Here is an 18,472-nt window from a genome sequence, read left to right on the forward strand (position 1 = left end):
TGTCTTGTCTGGAAGTGTCTGATATTATCTGTGCCATGTGTTCAATGGCTCTCAGCCTGTGGGCAGAAAGGCTCTTCCTCGGGCAGCCACAGAAGGAAATATGTTGGAGAGAAGGGTTTGGTGTGGGAGTGGGTTGGTCCAGGAGAGAAATTCTCTCTTAGGAAGTGGTCTGCAGCATGCGAAAGCTGGAGAACCACCGATGTAGCACATTCCACGGGCAAAACAAATAAATGCAAAGGCAGATGTACCCCTGGCAGCTACGATTTTGCACGTGTGCTACTCTTAAAGGTGCACGAACCCCTAGCTCTGGGCCACTGCCCAGCTGCTTTCTCCTTATCAGTAAGCGTGGCGAGCCGGCTTTTTTTTTTTTTTTTTTTCACTCCCAGTCTACCAGCCAGCGACCTGCAGTTCAGCCCCAGCGGGAATGTGTTGCGGGAAGAACCTGAGCGGACCTGAGGCTGCTTTAGACATTACGATCCGGAGCAGCACCTGTGCAGGGTGATGGCCTTATTCTCTTAGAGTGGGATGCCCCTGTGCAACCTCACAGGTGTGTGTGATCCGGCAGCGCGGGAGAGGTCTGTGGTCCAGGGGAAAGTACGTGAGCGGCGGGTCCCTCCGTGCCCGGTCTCCGCAGGGTGGGCATAGTGCTGCCACAGCCCGCGTGTGCGCTCGGGTGTTTGTGTGCGTGTGCGCTCGGGTGTTTGTGAGCGCGCTCCGCTACTTTTCACGGAGCTAATGTTTCCCGGTGGCCGGGGCTGTGACCTGCTATGAGCGGCAGTGGGTGTGTGTGCCTGCCACACGCACACGCACGCCCGAAGCAGCCCATTTGCTGGAGGGGTGTGCATGTGCGTGCGAGGGAGTGGAAAGGGGTGGCGGGGATGGAGGAAGGGAAGGAAGCCAGGGGAAAGGCTGACACGCCGCGCACAAGGAGCGAGACCCTCCGCCGCCGCCGCCGCCGCCGGGGAGGAGCCCGCCCCGCTCGCAACGCCTCCAAAAACCCGGCCACCGGCCCCGGCGGCCCGCACCGGCCTCACCCCGCACCCCGCCGCCGTCTCCGGCCGCCCGGCAGGTACCAGCCAGCCCCCGCGGGGTCTCCCCGCGCCTCTCCGCCGGGCGCTGGAGGACTTTTCCGCCGCCGCGGAGAACGGGGTGAAGGGAGGGGGGGGGGGAGGTGGAAAAGTGCATGGGGTTCCCCCCCTGCTTGTCCCGGACCCTCCGCTCTCCTCTGCCCCGACAGCCGCCGGGGCTGCCGCGGAGCCGGCGCCGGGGGCCGGCACCTGGCGGCGGTCCCCGGGCCACCTGCCTTGCCGTCATCCCGGAGGTGGGAAGCCGCGGGGAGGTGCGCTGGCCCGGGGAAAGCGGCGGAGGTGGGTTTGGGGAGGATGTGTGGGGGGGTGTCAGGGGAGAGGAGGCGACGGTTTTGGGGAGCAGGGGTGGGAGGCTGGGGAGGTGGGAGCGGGGCGGGTGGAGGGAAGAGGGGTTTGGTTCTCTCGGCCCCGGCAGCCGTGCGCCCGCTTCTGCTTCGCGTAGGTGTCTCGGGGCGATGGGAAGGGGCAGCGTGGGCACAAGCAGCCCGTGCTCTTCAGCGAAACCGTCGCCCGCTGGAGCGGTGGCAAAATGCCCTCCTTGCCACATAGTCCTCCGGCAATCGCCACCGGCGCGACTCCGCTGAGCGCGTCCGTGGCTGGGAGCCGCAGAGCACCTGGTGGCTGGCCCGGGGTGCTCGCTGAAATGAGGTTATTCGTCTTCTCACACCGACAACCTCTACTTTGCTTCGTGCAGTAACACAGAGGGTGGTGAAGCTCCTTGTTTTGCAGTGATTATTACAAAATGAAAGTTGTTGCTTCCAGAAAGGAAGCATTCCTGAGCGTGTTAGGTAATTGGTGGCTGTGCGCTGAAGAAGCACAAAGCAGCCACCTATGTTTCCTTTCAAAAAGCTTGTCTTTTATCTGAATTGGGAAAATTCGCCCAAGAGCAATAGAGATCAACGGGGCAGCAGTCCGACCGTAAGCAGAGAGCACTTTGCTGAGAAAGCAGCAGCTAATCGCTGCATCTGTGGCTCTGACAGAGGCCACGAAGATGCAGACAAGAATCTTTGCAAGAACTTCAGCATGTCACTTTCTTTTACTACTTACTTGCAGATCTAGGGAACAGGCAAAGAGACTTGATTTCACTGTTAACCATTCAGAGGTGATTTACTGTATGGAACAACAGCTTAACAATATTTTTCAAACCCATATTAGCACAGTTGATGCGATTTTCATCTTTGCCTTTTAATCAGTTTGTTTAGTTTATTATGGGCCTGGTCCAGAAAAGCACTGCTCGTCATCACCTGCAAGGTATGTCAGCATCAAGGTCTTTCCTAAAGCTGTAGAACGCTGGGTGTCTAACCAGCTTTTTAAAGAGGAATTTGGGGGTTTTAATCCATAATTGTCATCCTGCTGTCAAACAGAGGTACCCAAATTCTGCAGGTGCCACACCTCTTTTTCTTAAAGTTTCCAAGACAAGTCCTGCTCTGAGGTGCTTCATAAATAGAAGCATTTCAGCCTTGATCGGGCTGAGCAGCCTGGCTTCACTTTTATTTGAACTTTATTTTGGCTTAGACATCCAGACTAGCCGGAGATCCAGGAACTAAATTTACTTTCCCTCTTCTTACCACTGGATCAATCCAACAGGGATTCTCCAGGTACGGTGATGAGAGTGGATCCCCGCTAGGTGCAGTGCTGAAGCACAGAGAGATGTGTTCCAAACCAGGCAGAAACGTTTTGAGCCAAAGTCTCCCACAGCCAGTGTGTGGGCTCTGCCCATGGAGTGCTTTAACCAGAAATGGAAATAGAACCTTCACCAGTATCCTCTGCCGCGTCTCAAAATATAAGAATGATTGCAGTTATAAGAGCTGGTGTAAAATGCTTCCAGGACAATAATGCCAGGAAGAGAGAAGTGCCTTCCAGTAGTGCTGAGTAAGGTGACTAAATCTCAGGAAGATATAATTTTGAGTTGTATTCCTGCCCTCAGCTGTGGCTCGGTGGGTAGTGGGTGGTCAGATCCCCAGAAGAGTGGTACCTCTTTTGGACCCCACTCCCAAGTACCAGCCTCCACCTTCTTCTCTCCAACTGCAGGTTGTGCCATCAGCCGACCTTCCAAAACACTGTAATATCCCTGATCTTACTCTACTGCTTAATTTTATTTTATTTTTCTTTTTTTCTGAGAGGTGATGTTTTCACTGTAGATACCACTGTGTTCATTATGCAAATTATACTGTACCCTTGAAATTCTGCTGGGATTTTGCAATTGAATTAAATGAAAGAAGGCCCTAGGAAAAAAAAAATTAATTAAGCTAGAATATTAAATGGAAATAGATGTTGTTCATTGGGAAAGAGCCCTTTAAAGTGTTTGAGGGTACTGCATCATTATTACTCAGAGATTAAATAATGATAGTTAAGTAAATCAGCACTGTAAACACCAAGATGTAGAAAGTGAAGCCAAAGAATTAAACACTCCCAACAAAACCTGTCCCTATTTTGGTCCTAGCAGAAGGGATATACTCAGCATCTCTTTCCACGTTCTGTCGTAGAACAAGTGGAGGTGCAAGTGTCCCACGCAGTCAGGATCTTTACAGTTTAATCTGCAGAAGGTCATAATCATTCACAGTCACTCTGTGAGCATGCTGTCAGCTTAGGGTGGTCAAAATAATGATGTATTTCTGGATTCTTTTTGAATCCCTGTTTTGCTTTTTTCTCTCATTTTTCTTTTGGCTGTTAAAAATACACAAGTTGCAATCTCAGGTGTCTCCTCACTGTGCACCACTGCAATGTAGACGTACCGGTTACCTGTGGCTGCGGAGAGGCTGATTCATCAGCTGGGAATCAGCTGAATTCCCAGCACATGCCGTCATTTCTTTGGCTAAAACCCCTGGTGCTGGAATTGGCCACTGAGCCACCTCTCTACTCTTTGAGGTTTGCTACATGAGGGAATCCTTCGACGCTGGTTAAGCAGGCTTTCCCACCGCGCTCTCCTGGCAAGGCAGCCTGCGGGATAGCCAGAGCTATATTTGGCCCATTGTCTTTTTAACCCATGGAAAATGCTTAAGGTGCATGCTAAGTGTCGTTAAATCAAATAGACGCACCGAACGTGTGATGTGTTTGTTTTCCTTGCTTTCTGGATATTCTCCAGCTACAAACAAGCAACAGAGAAGCTCATAGTAAAGCCATGCCCGTGAGACGTGAAGTGTGGTAGCTGTATTCAAACTATGCGTGAAGCAAATTTTTGCTAAAAGGCTGTGCTATTTTTATCTTTATTATAGTGCTGCACCTCTGTTGTACTTCTTAACACAGTCTCCCCCCTGCCCCAACATTTCTGTCTGGGTTTTATGTATTTTATAAACTTAGCAATGGCAATGAGTCAGTGCTTAAATTATCCCTGTATAAATCTTTAGTCCTTTTATCTTCTCCTTTCTATCCTTGTGTATCCAGAAAGGCCCCTCTCTAGTGTTGTTATTTTTCACATCCTGGAGACATGCTGCGTGAACATCCACGTGTTATCTGACAGTGGGTGATAAAAAAAAAAAAAAAAAGGCAAAAAAAAAAAGGCACTTTTATTCTACTCTCCCCAGCTTAGATGGATCCAACGTCACATGGAGGGGATCCAGGATGAGTCAGGGAGCAGTGCTGTGGTCCAAAATTCCAGTTTGCATTACAGCTGGGAGGCAGCATTTAGCATCATGTGGATTTATTTTCTTTTAACGGGAACTGCAAAATAATTTATGGAAGTCATGTAGCCTAATGGGCAGAACAGATAACAGTAAGCCAAGAAGAACCTGGATTCCCATCTGGGTTGAATCATTGACTCAATTTGACTATCAGAGTGATAGGTGTGGTATTTAAGCCTAGAACATTATATGGGCCTTAACTAGATCATTGCACTTCCCCGCAACATAACTGGAAAATATGATTAATGTTCAGAGCTCTGCTGGTACCTAAGTTTACCTAATAGCCAGCTTCACTGGTCATACTAAACACAGTACATTAGAGGCATTTATTTGCAACCTTAATTTGCAGGACGAATCCTAAAGGGTTCAGGATATATATGGCTAAAGACAAATTCATGCTCTGGAGCTTATATGTGTATGGAGTCCTGTAACTCATGAGGACCTTCAGCACTGCATCAATTTCACACTGTATATATTACTCAGCTTTCAGTAACGCGGATCCTTTTTGTACATCTCTGCTTATTTTTCTTCCTGTGTTATTATAAACAGAAAGAACAGTCGTGTGACCTTTTTCTTTTAATGTGGTCAGTTTAAAAGTAAAACAAATATCCATAATTAAACCGTTTCTAATCTAGTTGGTCAGTGAATCAGGAGACTTGCAGGAAGCAGATGTCATGCAGAAGAAGAGAGGCTAAGAAGTTCTGTCTGTAACATCTGAGCATACTCCAATGATATGCTGAGTTTTTGCTGTTGTTTTCTTATTTATTTTTTTCCAAGGGGATGGGGAAGAGAGAAGTTACTGCTTTTCCTGGAATGACCCCTTCCAAAAATCCTGAAGGCACTGCAGCCCTGAGTCTGATCTCATCTTGCACCAGCATAACTCAGGACTAAAAGCACTGGTAACAGAAAGCCTAGGATTAACTGAAAGTTATACAAAACTAAGGCTGTCATGAAAAGAAAGACTTGTGCCTGTTCTCAGTCTATCTGTACTTAGTGACTTTAAGGGACTTAGAGCACATATTTAAAGATAGACTGCTGCATAAAGTGCTCTTTTGAAAGAGGTACTTTCCTAAAGGCTACATCTAGAGTGAGATCAACTCTTTTAAAAGTTAAGTGCAGTCCTGAAGGCTGATGTGGCCAAATATTCCAGCCTAATCTTGGCTAGAATTTTAACATTTTGAACAGCTATATCTAATGGTATGTGCCTACCTAGCTCGTTATATTCCCCTGGAATCTATCAATGACACACTCCATATAATTGTGGTTACTTTTTGTCCATCTAAAATCCTTTTCTGGTTTTGCAAGGGAAAGACTGCAAAGAGGGAGTATGTAAAAAATTCTTTCTCAACCAAAAGCAAAAATTGATTTTTTTTTTCCCTTCCACAACGAAGAATTAAAACAATGTCTGTTGCTCTCATGCTTAATGTCAGAATCTCTGCTAAAAAATAGTAAGAAGAAATATAATGAATTTTTCATATGGAACTTATTCTCTGTAATTTTATAACACACATATGTGTGGTTTTATGAAGACTTATACTAAAAGGCTTTAGAATAGTGTAATAAAGGAAAACTGTCTAAAACATCGTTTGGTATCAAAAAAGCTAAACAGCTACACTTTGAGAGAAGGAAATAAAATGAAGGGCAAGGACAAATAGTGATAGAGTGCTGCAATTGCAATTCCTTTTCTTCAAGATTTACAGAAAGAACCAGCCTTAACTTTAAGGTTCTCTGCACTATTTTTCTGACTTTCTTTATAATCTGTGCCTTCGCAAGATGTAACATTCCTATATCCATTCTCTGACTTCTGAAAGGTATGTCCCACCTGCATATAAAATACTAATCATTTACTTAATTTCATGACTTATTTTCTTTTTTAAGCAGGTGCCTGAAAACCTTTCTTAAGGACATAAATAAATCTTTAAAGCTACTACAGTATGTCCTACTAACAGTGTGATCACGTTGCATCTCTGAAGATCCGTTGTAGTTTAATAGAAATCAGAGGAGACACAGGAACAAATTTGTTTGTATCTGCCTTCCGTATTTCTCAAAATCTTGTTTTTAGTAGGAAGCATGAATAAGATATGGGTAGTCATGATTTATTACTCCTGTTTGTATAGGCATTAGTTTCAAGCAGCGGACCTTTTGTCATTCAGAGAAGTTCTTATTAATTTATTAGTTATACTGCAGTAGCATCAGGAGGTCCTAGTTAAAAATGAAAGTCCTCTTGTGTTTAGCACCAGTGATGTATCCAATTAAACAAAAAAACAAAACCCACTTTCAACCACAGCGTAGGGCAGGAGTCAGCAAGCACAGAAGACTAAGAGATGTGGCTTCCTCAAGAAGGCAGGTAACAAAATTTTTCTTTCATAGAATGAACAGAGGTCTCAGCCTGTTTTTCTGTTGTTGAATGATATAAACGTCAGGGCAAAGTTGAATTTGTAATGGCATTATGAGATCCCCTATTGTGCAAGACAAATAGCAAATTTGGCCTAATGCCTCAATAAATTAACTACATTGAATTAACCTGACTTTTAGTTCCTGTGACCTCTTTAGTTTAGCAGATTAATTTCTGAACAATGCAGCTTCAAGGAATCCACTTTATTCTGGGGAGGTATATTATAAGGAAGTTAGAGGATTTTTTAGAGGCACAAAGTCTCCACATGAACAAATCTGGAATTCTTGGATCCATTGAGCCATGTGATACTTTGAGTCAGAGACTCTAAGCCTTTGTGTTTCAACTGGAGCAGAACTCTCCTCTTCAAAAGAAAGAAAAAAAAAATCTGCAAGAAATACTATGCAGAAACACAAATTTATCAAGAAGAAGAAAACATAATTCAGGGTTTTTTTTTTCATCTAGGGAGCAGGCATACCAATTTTTACCTGATCTTCATGTATCTCAGCACATGAATAATGAAGACAGTTGGTGTCATTGAGTTTGCTATCTAAGAGCAAAATATTTTAAAAGTCATTAATTTGTAGAAACAGGTCAACTGAAAGGAACAGAAATCCAAGAATAAAGGGGGAGCTAATAAAAGCAGATATCCTTATTATGTCTATCACCTTCCTAAAGCTGAAATGTAATACCATTTTTTTGTAAGGAGTGTTTTTTGTCAATGGATCTTTAAATCTTCATGTCTTCGTTTCAGAGTTTTAAGTTAATAAGGTATACTTCCTGAACGGGATCCTGCAAAAGTAGTCCTGGGTGAGGAGTTTCATAATGATCATTAATGACGGGCAAACCATCCACAGATGGGTGGGGTTTAATTTAGCACAAGCCACTGTACATGTCCCATTAATATGATGTACTCTGGAGCTGAGGGGCAAACTGCTACAGCTTGTAGGTAAAACTGCTGCACCGAGGAAGTGGACGGTGTCCATGGGAATGATGGTAGCACACAACAGTTGTTATGTTCCAAAAAAATCAAGATATAACAAGCTGTGTTTTCAGTTGGTGTAAATCAGAGATGCATAACTGAAATTAGTAGAGTGATTTGTAATAGCTAAGGGCAGTCCTATGTCTTTAGAAGAAATGAGCAGCTCTAAAAGCTGAAAGAGAAAAAGCAGAGATTTAAGTTAGTGGTATACACTGAAAGCACTTGGGGACAAGAGTTGTAAGGAGAAGCTAGAGACTGAAGTACTGAGCAAGTGCTATCACTTCTTGTGCACTGACTGGGTGATTGTGGTGGGATCCCCAAAAGGCACAAGTCATGAGGAAAGGCTGTGTAAGCCAGCTTGCAGAAAGTTAGGAGAAGCACTCTGCAGCTTAGGCCCTGAGCTGCATATTTAACTGCCTAAATTCATTTGGGATCCTCAGCCATGAGCTCTCCCAGCAGATAGGTATCTACATATGGTCAGTCCTTGTGTCAAAATTTAAAAATAAAATAAAAGTTAAAATAAATTAAAAAAAAAAAAAATCTCTAGCATATATTTCAGTGGTTCAGCTGCCTGCTCTTGCCCGAGATGACCTGGAAGTGCAGTTTTTCAAGCGCGTGTCTGAGCGGTGGTGTTGCCGGTGCTTGGGAGCGCGGCTTTCTCAGCCACCACGGTTCCACTTTGTTGCGAGTGCTCCGTTACCAAAGGCCCAACAGAAAGGGACTGTGGCTCGGTGGGGTTAGAGCATCACTTTTCAGGCGTAAGATTACTGGACCTGTTCCAGTTAATGCTTTGGTATCGGTGTTGATATTTCCTATTTGATACTGAACTACAGTATTGAATGAGTCATTGGGAGTCCGATCCTACCTGTTCTGAAGGAGTGCACTAACCTTGGGGCTGCAGGATAAAAGGTGTTGCGAGAGGTAGATCTTCTGGTTTCAGTCTGTGGGAGAAGTGGGCACGCTTGGAGCCCACCCTGGCTTTGCAAGTAAGGTGGGCAGAGCAGTGCCTGCTCTGGAACAGCACAGGCACTGAACAGTTTGCAATAATCACGACCTTGTGTGTGCACCCGCTGGCCCAGGTGCCATGGGGGATGTGTCGTTAAGCAGGTTTGGCTACACGCAAAGCCTGGTGACAGCAGAAGACAGGTTTTATACTGGTCTCTAATGCCTAACCTGACTGACTGAAGAGGCAGCTAAGATCATAAATCTTTATTAATCTGATCTTTTGGCTAAAACAATTTTAATAGACAAGGATGCTTTACATAACTACTGCCTGAATCATTGTGGTCTGTTGATCTGATGTCTTCTGCAATATATAATGTTGTCGGAACTGAGGTTTTCTCAGACTTGATGAAATCCACGTTTTTTATTTTAAGACTCAATTTATTATTTTGTAAATTGAACTCAAAGTTTTAAAGGCTTTAAGGAAAAGCTAACTGGATGTAAATTTTGGAATGTCAGTTCTACTTAACTGAGGAAAAAGTGAGAGAATTGATGCATCTAAGAGAGTTACTAACATTGCTCAGGCTTAAGGGTCTTTTAGGTCCTCTTTCTAGAAGAAAAGGTGCATTTTCCTCTGCTGCTCTGTGCTGTCTATCTTTTTAAAATGAGTGTCCTGGGTAATATCATTTGCAGTGTACAGATTTGTTCTGGAGTTATGACTCGATGTTTATAGTCCTCTAGTGAAATCTACAAAAAGCAGACATATATTATCTCATAAAGCTGCCTCAGCTTGAAAAAAGTAAAAAATGAATCTATGGCAAAGAAATATCTTTCCCAATATAACACCCTGACAACCTGTGCAACTTTCAGTGACACTGAAGGATTTTTTGCATGGGAAGATTTTTCACCTTTAGATAAAATCATTATAGACTCCTTAGGCTGAAGATTGATTAAACTCACAAAATAAAATATATGTGGCGGTGGAAATGGTAGACTGATCTTCTTACAGTATTCCTCTGAAAATTCATATATCTGGCTTTTGTTTTTTAGGGGTTTTTTTGGTTTGTTTTTTTTTTTTCCTAAAGAGATTTACACTTTTAAGTACAGATCAATTATTATGCTGTCCTCATGAGCCTGAAGCTCTTGTGTCCTTTGCTTCCTGTGATTTTGCTACAGCTCATTGCTCTCCTAAATGGCAACACAAACACTGTTATGAAACCCATAAAACAGACATTGATCTCCTCAATGGTGCTTAAAATCAAATCCTGGCTACTTGCTGATAGATGAATTATTGTGCTTTGGCTCTTACAGTGATGGAAGGGTTGGGGTTTTTTTCTCAATTTGTTGCTGTTGTACATTGATGTGTAAGGATGAAGAATAAGTACTTAGGCACAAAACACTGCTGAGAGCTCCAATGCCCGTTTCTGTAACAGCCTGACAGAAAAGCAGGAGGTACATACAGCAAACAGTGCAGGGAGTTTGTCTCTCTTAATCCCATACATCTGTTTTCAAAGCAAGAGAAAAAAAAAAAAGAAAGAATGAAATTGTCATATTTAGTGTAACACCCAAGGTGAGATTCTGTGTGGTTTATCCCTGTTTTTTCCATTGTGCTGGGTCTGTGCTGGCTGCCAGCATCTCCTATGTATGGCACAAGGGCTTGGTCTCTCCTAGCTAGAACTGCCCATCCTCACCTCTTTGCTGCAGCAGTTCTCCAGGTGGTTTTGAGACATGGGGCAAGCTGCTCCCACCTCCAAATTCTTCTCCCCTCTGAAATTTCATCTCCTTCCTACAGTTTAACTCTCTCGTGTGCTTTTGTAAAAACTTCAGGCACAGTCATCCTGTATCCTGTCAATTCTCAGAAATGGTCCCGACACAATGAAGAAACCTCACTCCCTAGGTGTACTCTACTCGGTAGCAATCTTGCATGTGGGACGTTAAGCTGTTAAAGGGTGAGAATTCAGAGATTTCAGGTCTTGTGTCAGGTTTTCAGTACAATGGTAAACCCGCCTTTGTTTATGATGGCATTTATGCCACCAATACCACAGGCACAGCTGTTCTGCAGTTGGTCAGTGCTGAAATATGGATAGTAATTTTCTTAGTAAAGACAGCTTTATTTCTATTTTTATCCTAGGTTATCATCCTGTTTTAAGGATATAAAATGTGCTCTAATGAATGGTATTAAAAAAAAAAAAAAAAAATGTACTTTCCATCCTTTCTGTCCTTTCCTTCCTTCCTTTCCCTGCAAACAAGGTAACTGCCACTAAAGTGATGTGAGAAGAGCATTTTGGAATGTGTTTGCATTCACTGTGTTTGGTTTTCCATCCAGGAATTCACATGACACAATGGAAAGTGGGATCTGACAACTCCGGGATAAACTATTAGACTATCTATAAAGTGCTACACTCATCTTTACAAGTGAAATTGTATGTAAGGCCAGAATAGCTGGGAAACAGTGGCTTTGAATATAAGTAGCTTTGTTATCTTTGGTGTAAGCATCAGCAGAGATTACAACGGCCTGTTGTGATGGCCCTGAGGGAATCTCACAAGGTCTTGCAGTAGGCATTGTACTATTTCTTTTCATTCTTTTCTCAACAAAATAGCTTTTTGATTCTTGGAAGGCGTGAGCCTTTTTAAATTGTGCTGTCTCTCTTCATTCTTCTTTGAGCCACACGGCAGAAGAGGTGTGAGCACAAGTGGTTAGAAAAGTTGAGAAGGTGCTGGCAGAGGATGGAGAAGTTAATGATTGACACTGTGGAATCAGTTTATTCTGTAGAGCCACCAAGACTCTGTGGGTGTTATGTTCAGATGGATCCAGAATCCTCAGTCAGTGTCTCCAGTGTTTTCTTCTGGAAGACCAGTAGCTTTTTTCCAGCTAGTTTTATTAGATCCCACTGATGGGATCTGGTCTGAGCTACAAATATGTTACAGTAAGCTTCCCAGGCTTAGCCTGTGTGTGCCACCACTCAGAAAGAAAACCCAGCTATATTGTGGAGGCAGCAGCAATTGCTCCAAGCTCTCTTTGGACATGCTCAGGTTGAAGATGTGAGCTCAGTCCCATGGGTGTCTTTTTTGTGCGGCTGTCGTTTCCACCTCCTGCTTTTCTGTTAGGCTGGGAGAAAGTCCCCAAAAAGGCATTTGAGTTCTTGGCGGTGTTTGCTGCCTAACTACTTATTCTTCATTGCCTACAGAGATATGGTGGTGCGTGGGATTCTCTGGTTTGTGTAAAACTTTGAAGTAACGTGTTCCTCTTGTGGTTCACAAGACATATGTTGGAAATCCTGACACAGTAAAAACATGTTTCCTTGTTCTGAAGCTGGGTGATCGGGCAAAACTTTCTCATTTGGGGGTAGGAGTTTTATCTTTTTGAATTTCAGAAGATGGGCAAGGCAATTCAATGGAAAGGATGTTGCAGAATCTCATTTTCTTGATGTCACCAGAAACTGACTCCTATTTGGACAATAAGTGCTAGTCCATAAACAAGCTACTGGATTCAATATAAGGGTAACTGTGTAAGGTTTCTGTGGTCTGTTTAATACAAGAGTCGACCAAATGTCCCTCTAATAATCTGAAGTCTGGAAAACCTTCTACAATTATTTAAACATCTTTCTTGAAAGATGCATGATACTGTATGTTTCCCAGAAGCTATCCATACTCTCTGTGTACAGTTTCTGAAAGCAAAACATCGATAGGCTTTGATGATAATTCAAAGTTGATATAAGATTGTTTTGATTAGCTAGAGGTGAAGGCTGCTGTCTTAGAAGGGGAGAACTGCACCTGCGTAGTACCAGAAACAGTGTTTTATCTTGTCATTTGTTTGAATACTGTGAGACTGTCACCTCTCTCTCCCTACAGAAACTTGTTTTTCTGTTTCACATTACTGAGGTATTTTTAAAAAATATAATCACAGATGAAATTAATAGAGCCTATTTTGTAAATTGACCCTTATTGCGACCCAGGTACAAGTCCCAGGAAAGTCAGAGGACATGCTTAGCATTCAGCAGTTCTCCCTAAGATTATTCTAAGAAACACATATCACCCAATACTGAAGCCTGCGCTGGTCTGATAAGGTTTGTCTACATGCGGGAGTCAGCGTGCTGTTAAGCTAGAATAACAGTGTACAGCGTGGTATCTTCTTCACACTAACTCTCTGCATGACCAGTCTCAGAGTGTATGTCCTAAGGCTGCTTTCAAAGTGAAGTAAGCTGCTTTCTAATTAAAAGTCTTCTAATGTACGCTTCTGTGTGATGTGATTGCAGAGCAGTCCATATGCTGCTAACTCACATCTTGCTGTATCTGGACTCTCATGTTGACAAGCCCTAAGTATTTCAATTTCAAGGTCTGGGTCAATTATTTCTGTAAGTGCAACAGACAATATCAGTGCACTGCACTGTGATACAGAGTGCTCAGATGCTGCATGCCAGAGTAGAACTCTGTGCTCATTGAAGTGAGTATAATATTTTCACTGATTTTAATGAAAGATCCAACTTTATGCTGCTGTTTATGTGTTTACTTGTACCACAGTAAAACCTAAAATCCCACCTGGAATTTTGGCCTGATTGTGATATTACTGGTAAGTTAATATCTAAGGAGAGCTTAGAGAAGAGCAATAAAAATGAAAAGGGAGGCTTTGAGTCAGGTTTGATTTATGAGGAAAAATTAAAGGATTTGAGTGTGCATAGCTTGTTTGAGTTTGACAAAGAAGACAACATGACTGTAAATACTTCAAAAGTTTAATTTGAAAAACAGAAGAGGATTTTCTTAATGTTAAGGACATTCCAAAGGTTAGGACAGCAGCTCAGGAGACCTGGGGTTAATTCCATAACATACATCCTTAGGCAAGTCATTTCTGCTTAGATCCTAGCAAATTCCTAAAGGCACCCGACTGCCACTTCTTTGTCTACATCATTGAGCGTTAGTCAGCTGAGACTGAAACCACCTAATTTAGACAATTAACTTGCTAAATACCTTTGCAGGTCTGGATCTTGGCCTCTACCTGCCTCAGCTATATATGTCTGTAAATGGGTAAAAACTGCCCTTTGTCATAGAAAGAGTGTGAGGTTTGGAAAGTAGGGGTGTTCAGATGTTGTAACAAAGGGAGCCATGCAAGTATACTGAGTAGAAAAACTAATTAAGATGGGATTTATTTCACTTGTCCATAGTGTAAGGTGGTCACCTGATCTTCCTCTGTTTTCAGGAGAGAGATGAGGTGCTCCCAAGGGCCATGCGCCCTGTTTGGCGACAGTATCTGAGACAGGGGATGGATTCACCCCAGCAGTGCCTGTCTCCACCTTCTCTGGAGGGAGCCAAGACAATGCTTGAATTTTAGATGGTTGAAATTAGGCAAGATAAATGTTATCTTAGGAATAAAAAGATCAAATAAAATCAACGCAGCTTGATTTTAAGGGGAAAAAAATATCTTTAATGAGTGAATTTGCTGAAATGTTCTTTTAAAAGAATTCCAGAAACCACCTCAAAGAACTTGTGTTTTCCTCCTGTCATTTCTCATAGAATATTCAGGAAGTCTTTTATTAAAGACTAACTACATGATAGAACTCCCACTTCTGTTTCTGTGAAGCAGTCCTTGTGCAGACTAGCAACATCCCAAAAGCACTACGGTGGACGTACTACTAATGAATGTTGTATGCCGTAAGGCCTACATGTCCCAAGTTACCTAACACTACATTTGAAAAGCTAGTCCTTAATAACTAAGCGGGAGCTGAGCTGTTTTGGAAATCTACTCCTGTCCCTTGCTTTAATACAACTAGTTGGAAATACTGTGTTACCTCTAGGTGGTAGCTATCTTCTTGGAAAAGACTGATCCTCAGAGAAAATACAATTGTGGGCACTATGAGTTTAAAGAAAAAATAAATGATGTAGGAAAATGAAAGTTATTCAGAGGACAGCTACAAAAATTCTGGGAGATTCTATTAGAGCTGCTGGAGGTCCATGTGCAAAGCAGCTGTAGGATGCTGGGGATCTGAGGAAAGGTTGAGCAATGCAGACTTATGAGGAAGACCAAGATGACCTATCTGAGGTCCCTGCTAACCCATGCAATTGCACAAGTTTGCATTTCAAAGAAAGATGAGCTTAATTAGTTTATCCTGCTGTAGGCATGACTCAGGGATAGAGTCCTCCCTTGTATTATTACATTCATTACCCTGAAGTACAGCAACATCTCTTCATGACTAGTTTACTCTTTGGTTTGCACTCTTCAAATAAAAGGCCTGCTTTCAGGCTTTGTCCCTCTTGTTTTTATAGCTCCCACTTCCAGCCTCTCCAGAGCTCAACTTCACGCGGCTGGACTCTTATTTCCCTCACAACAGGTTGTCACTTGCCTACCTCACTGGCTCTGCACGGAAGGGAAGGGGAGTCCCTTTGCTACTCAGCCCCTTGTCTTCTGGCTCATCTATTGCTGAAGAGGAAGGGATGAGTGATCAATCAGTCACTTTAGGGACAGGGACCTGGTGTCAGAGAGCCTGTGGCTACATATTATCATGGAATCATAGAATCATAGAATCATTTAGGTTGGAAAATACCTTTAAGATCGTTGAGTCCAACCGTCAATTACACTGGACTAGACATGTGCTTGGGAATGTGTATAATGTGCTGAATTCAGAAGATCAAAATGTATTTGCAGGAATTTATGTTTATTGCTTTTTCTTGACCTTGCAGACCCAACACCTATTGCTTTGGGAAGTCAGAGATGGACTGTCCTAAGAACTTAGAGGGGGATTTAGGATTTGCACAGAGGATCTAAATGCGGTGGGGATTTTATCTGGGTTTGGAGCAATCCTGACTCACATCAATCAGGACATGAAATAAGAACTCCCTAACTGGAGAGGTGTATTTGGGTCACAAGGCTATGAGCTTAAAAGCCCATGTTCAACCTGAGTGAGACTTAGTCAGCAAGTTAGATGGGAGATGCACCTATTACTAGTTCCTCAGAGACCCTGGGCTTGAACTAGGCACTATGTTCCTAGACACTGTAAGGACTCTTGGCTGTTCCTGCTGCAGAAACACAGATAGATATATATATCCTGCACCATCAATGTGTAAGGGAATAAAGATGAAGATTATGTGAATTGCACTGAGACCAGCTTCTTGCTGGGCTCCCTTGACACCCCAAAGACCTAATCTTTCCCATGAGTAACTCCAAACACGTGAATTCACATCATCTGCTTTATGCCCTAATTCAGGGGCTCTGAATCATCCTCTGTAAGTACCTACCTCTTTCCTCTGGTTTACAGCCTCTGAATCTCACCTAGATGTCTGACGTGGGCAGTGAAAGATGCTTCCAAGTGCCCAGTGCTTCAGACACACAGGGGACAAGTCTGTGTGTGAATGCTTGTCCACAGGCCACTGCAGGTTCTAAAACACGATACAGAGGACAGAGAGAAACAGACAACTGTGACAGGAACACCATATGCCTATATATAGCAAAGTAGCTGTTTTGCTCTGCCTGCTACTGTTATTAACAACTATCACACTTTTTGCTCCCTCTGACTGTTTTATGCATCTGGTGTCATTCATTATATACTTAGACTATAAGCTGCAAGGAGGAGAGGCTCTTGTATCCTCCTTCATAGTATGTGCAGCACTACGGGGTCCTGCCCCTGACTGGGGCCTCTAGGCACTATCCCAGTATAAATAAGACATAAAAATAGATCAGCAGTGTAACATCCATCAAGAAAACCATACAGAGACCTAAACAGTGCTTTAGTATTGAATTGCTCTACTGTCTAATGTGGGGTTCATGCAACAGCTTGCTGTAGTTTTCTGAATTAGAAGACAGATCATGCAAAGCCGTATATCTATGGGCAATGTGCAGGGAACTTGGGGGAAATCTATAATTACTAAAATCGGGAAGTGTGCCAAAGATGATTTACAAGTATGGGGAAGAATGCATCTTTTGTGATGTTCAGGACTTTATCAGGTTTATTTTGGAGGCTTTCCAAGATTAATAGCAAAAAACAGCTAAAAATTTTGAAGTGAACCAATCAGACCAAATTTCAGCTGTAGCAATAGCTGCAATAACCCAGGGGGGTTGCAGCAGCTTCCTCTCTCTTGACACAGCACTGATTGTTCATGTTGCACCAGGTAGGATCACATTAAGCAAAACAATTTAACTGAATGATACAGACAGCTTTTGAGGTGAGCAAGAGCAATACACAACAGAAATTATTATTAATATTATCACCTGTATTACAGACATTGCTGTAAAGTTTATCTGCACTCAGAGCCTCAGTAAACTACACATTATGTACAAAGAGCATGAGTTAAAAATCCTCTGAAAAAAGTTAACAAATATGTTAGAGAACAAAGATATACCTCAGAAATGAGGTATTACTATTCTCATTCAGCCTGGAGTCATGGAGGTGTAGTGATTTGCTCTTGCATAGTTGTAGATAATTGTTCCTTGCAATCAATTTGATGGGATTGCTGATGGAGGTTTTGGAAGATGGAAATGGACAAGTCAATGGCCACTGAGGATTCATTTCTTGTGACAGCAAAGCGTTGGACCTGTAGCACCAGTTCTCAGATGCTTTTTGAGAGAAACTGATTGTAGTCATCACTTTCAGGCCGCTGATCCACTTTCATTTTAAAGATCCTTTTGTGCAAGTACTTTTCCATTTGACCAATGACTCCACCTGTTAGAGCTCCATGTCCATTTGGTAACCCTGATTGAGAGCTCCAAGGGGCAAGCTCTAAGTATCTCAACTAAGATGGTCATATAGTTTCTCTGTCTAATCAGCAGAGAGGGGGACACCTCAGCTTCCCATCCAGGAACTCAGTAGTGGCTGGGAGTAATCAGTCCCTGAAGTGCCGTTTATTTTCTAATGACTGTAAATGGAAACTAAACGAACTGACACCTAGTTTTCAGACAATTAAATTTAGGATGAAAGAATTGCAGTATTTCTTGAATTCATTTTAACTGCTTTTGCAGACATTGGGATATCAACCACAGCAAGAGCTTGGAAAGCAACATCTCTGACAGTAAACCCTGGTCCAAAATATTTAATTCACTTAGGTTGCAGTGCTTTGAGGCAGCAAGCTAGAGTGAATCTCTTAATTGTCAGCACAGGAGCCTGTTTCAGTGGCAGAAGGTTCAGTCAAACTAGGTTTCTTTTTTTTTTTTCTTTTTTTTTCTCTCCCCTTTGTCTTTGGAAAAACATGCTGTTGCAAACTTGGAGCAGAGGTAGTATCTCCAGTCTCTGCTGCTTAACTGGGATGGGCTTCTATGCTGGTGGACTGGGATGGGTTTCCATGCTAGTGGCTGGTGGCTGCTGGAGCCGATCTCCCCCGTTGCTCACTGACAGTGCTTCAGGAGTGTATGGTATTTAATATAGGAAAACCACATAGGATTTGATTTAGGATCATCACTGCCACGGCTGTTGAGCATCTGGGTGGCTGTTTGTTGAAGGGAGTATAACAGCTTTCTGAGTGCTTT

General features: G+C 42.9%; 1 protein-coding gene across 6 annotated transcripts in view; it reads left to right on the forward strand.

The window, feature by feature from the left end:
• Window positions 1–404: 404 nt before the first annotated feature.
• SEMA3D (semaphorin 3D) overlaps window positions 405–18,472 on the forward strand; it is a 147,335-nt gene continuing 129,267 nt past the window's right edge. Inside the window, exon 1 of one of the 6 annotated variants that reach the window (XM_030014225.2) lies at window positions 405–547. Coding sequence is in view for 3 of the 6 variants with exons in the window: in XM_041123965.1 (XP_040979899.1) it covers window positions 768–1,069 (302 nt within the window). In the remaining 3 variants the exon portion in view is untranslated. Of the gene's footprint in view, window positions 548–679; window positions 1,070–1,278; window positions 1,368–7,017; window positions 7,056–13,248; window positions 13,469–18,472 lie in introns of those variants that run through there. The other 5 variants (XM_041123965.1, XM_030014223.2, XM_030014227.2 and 2 more) reach the window with 5 other exon arrangements.

This window comes from Aquila chrysaetos, chromosome 5 (assembly GCF_900496995.4).
Source record: "Aquila chrysaetos chrysaetos chromosome 5, bAquChr1.4, whole genome shotgun sequence".
Taxonomy (NCBI): Eukaryota; Metazoa; Chordata; class Aves; order Accipitriformes; family Accipitridae; genus Aquila; species Aquila chrysaetos.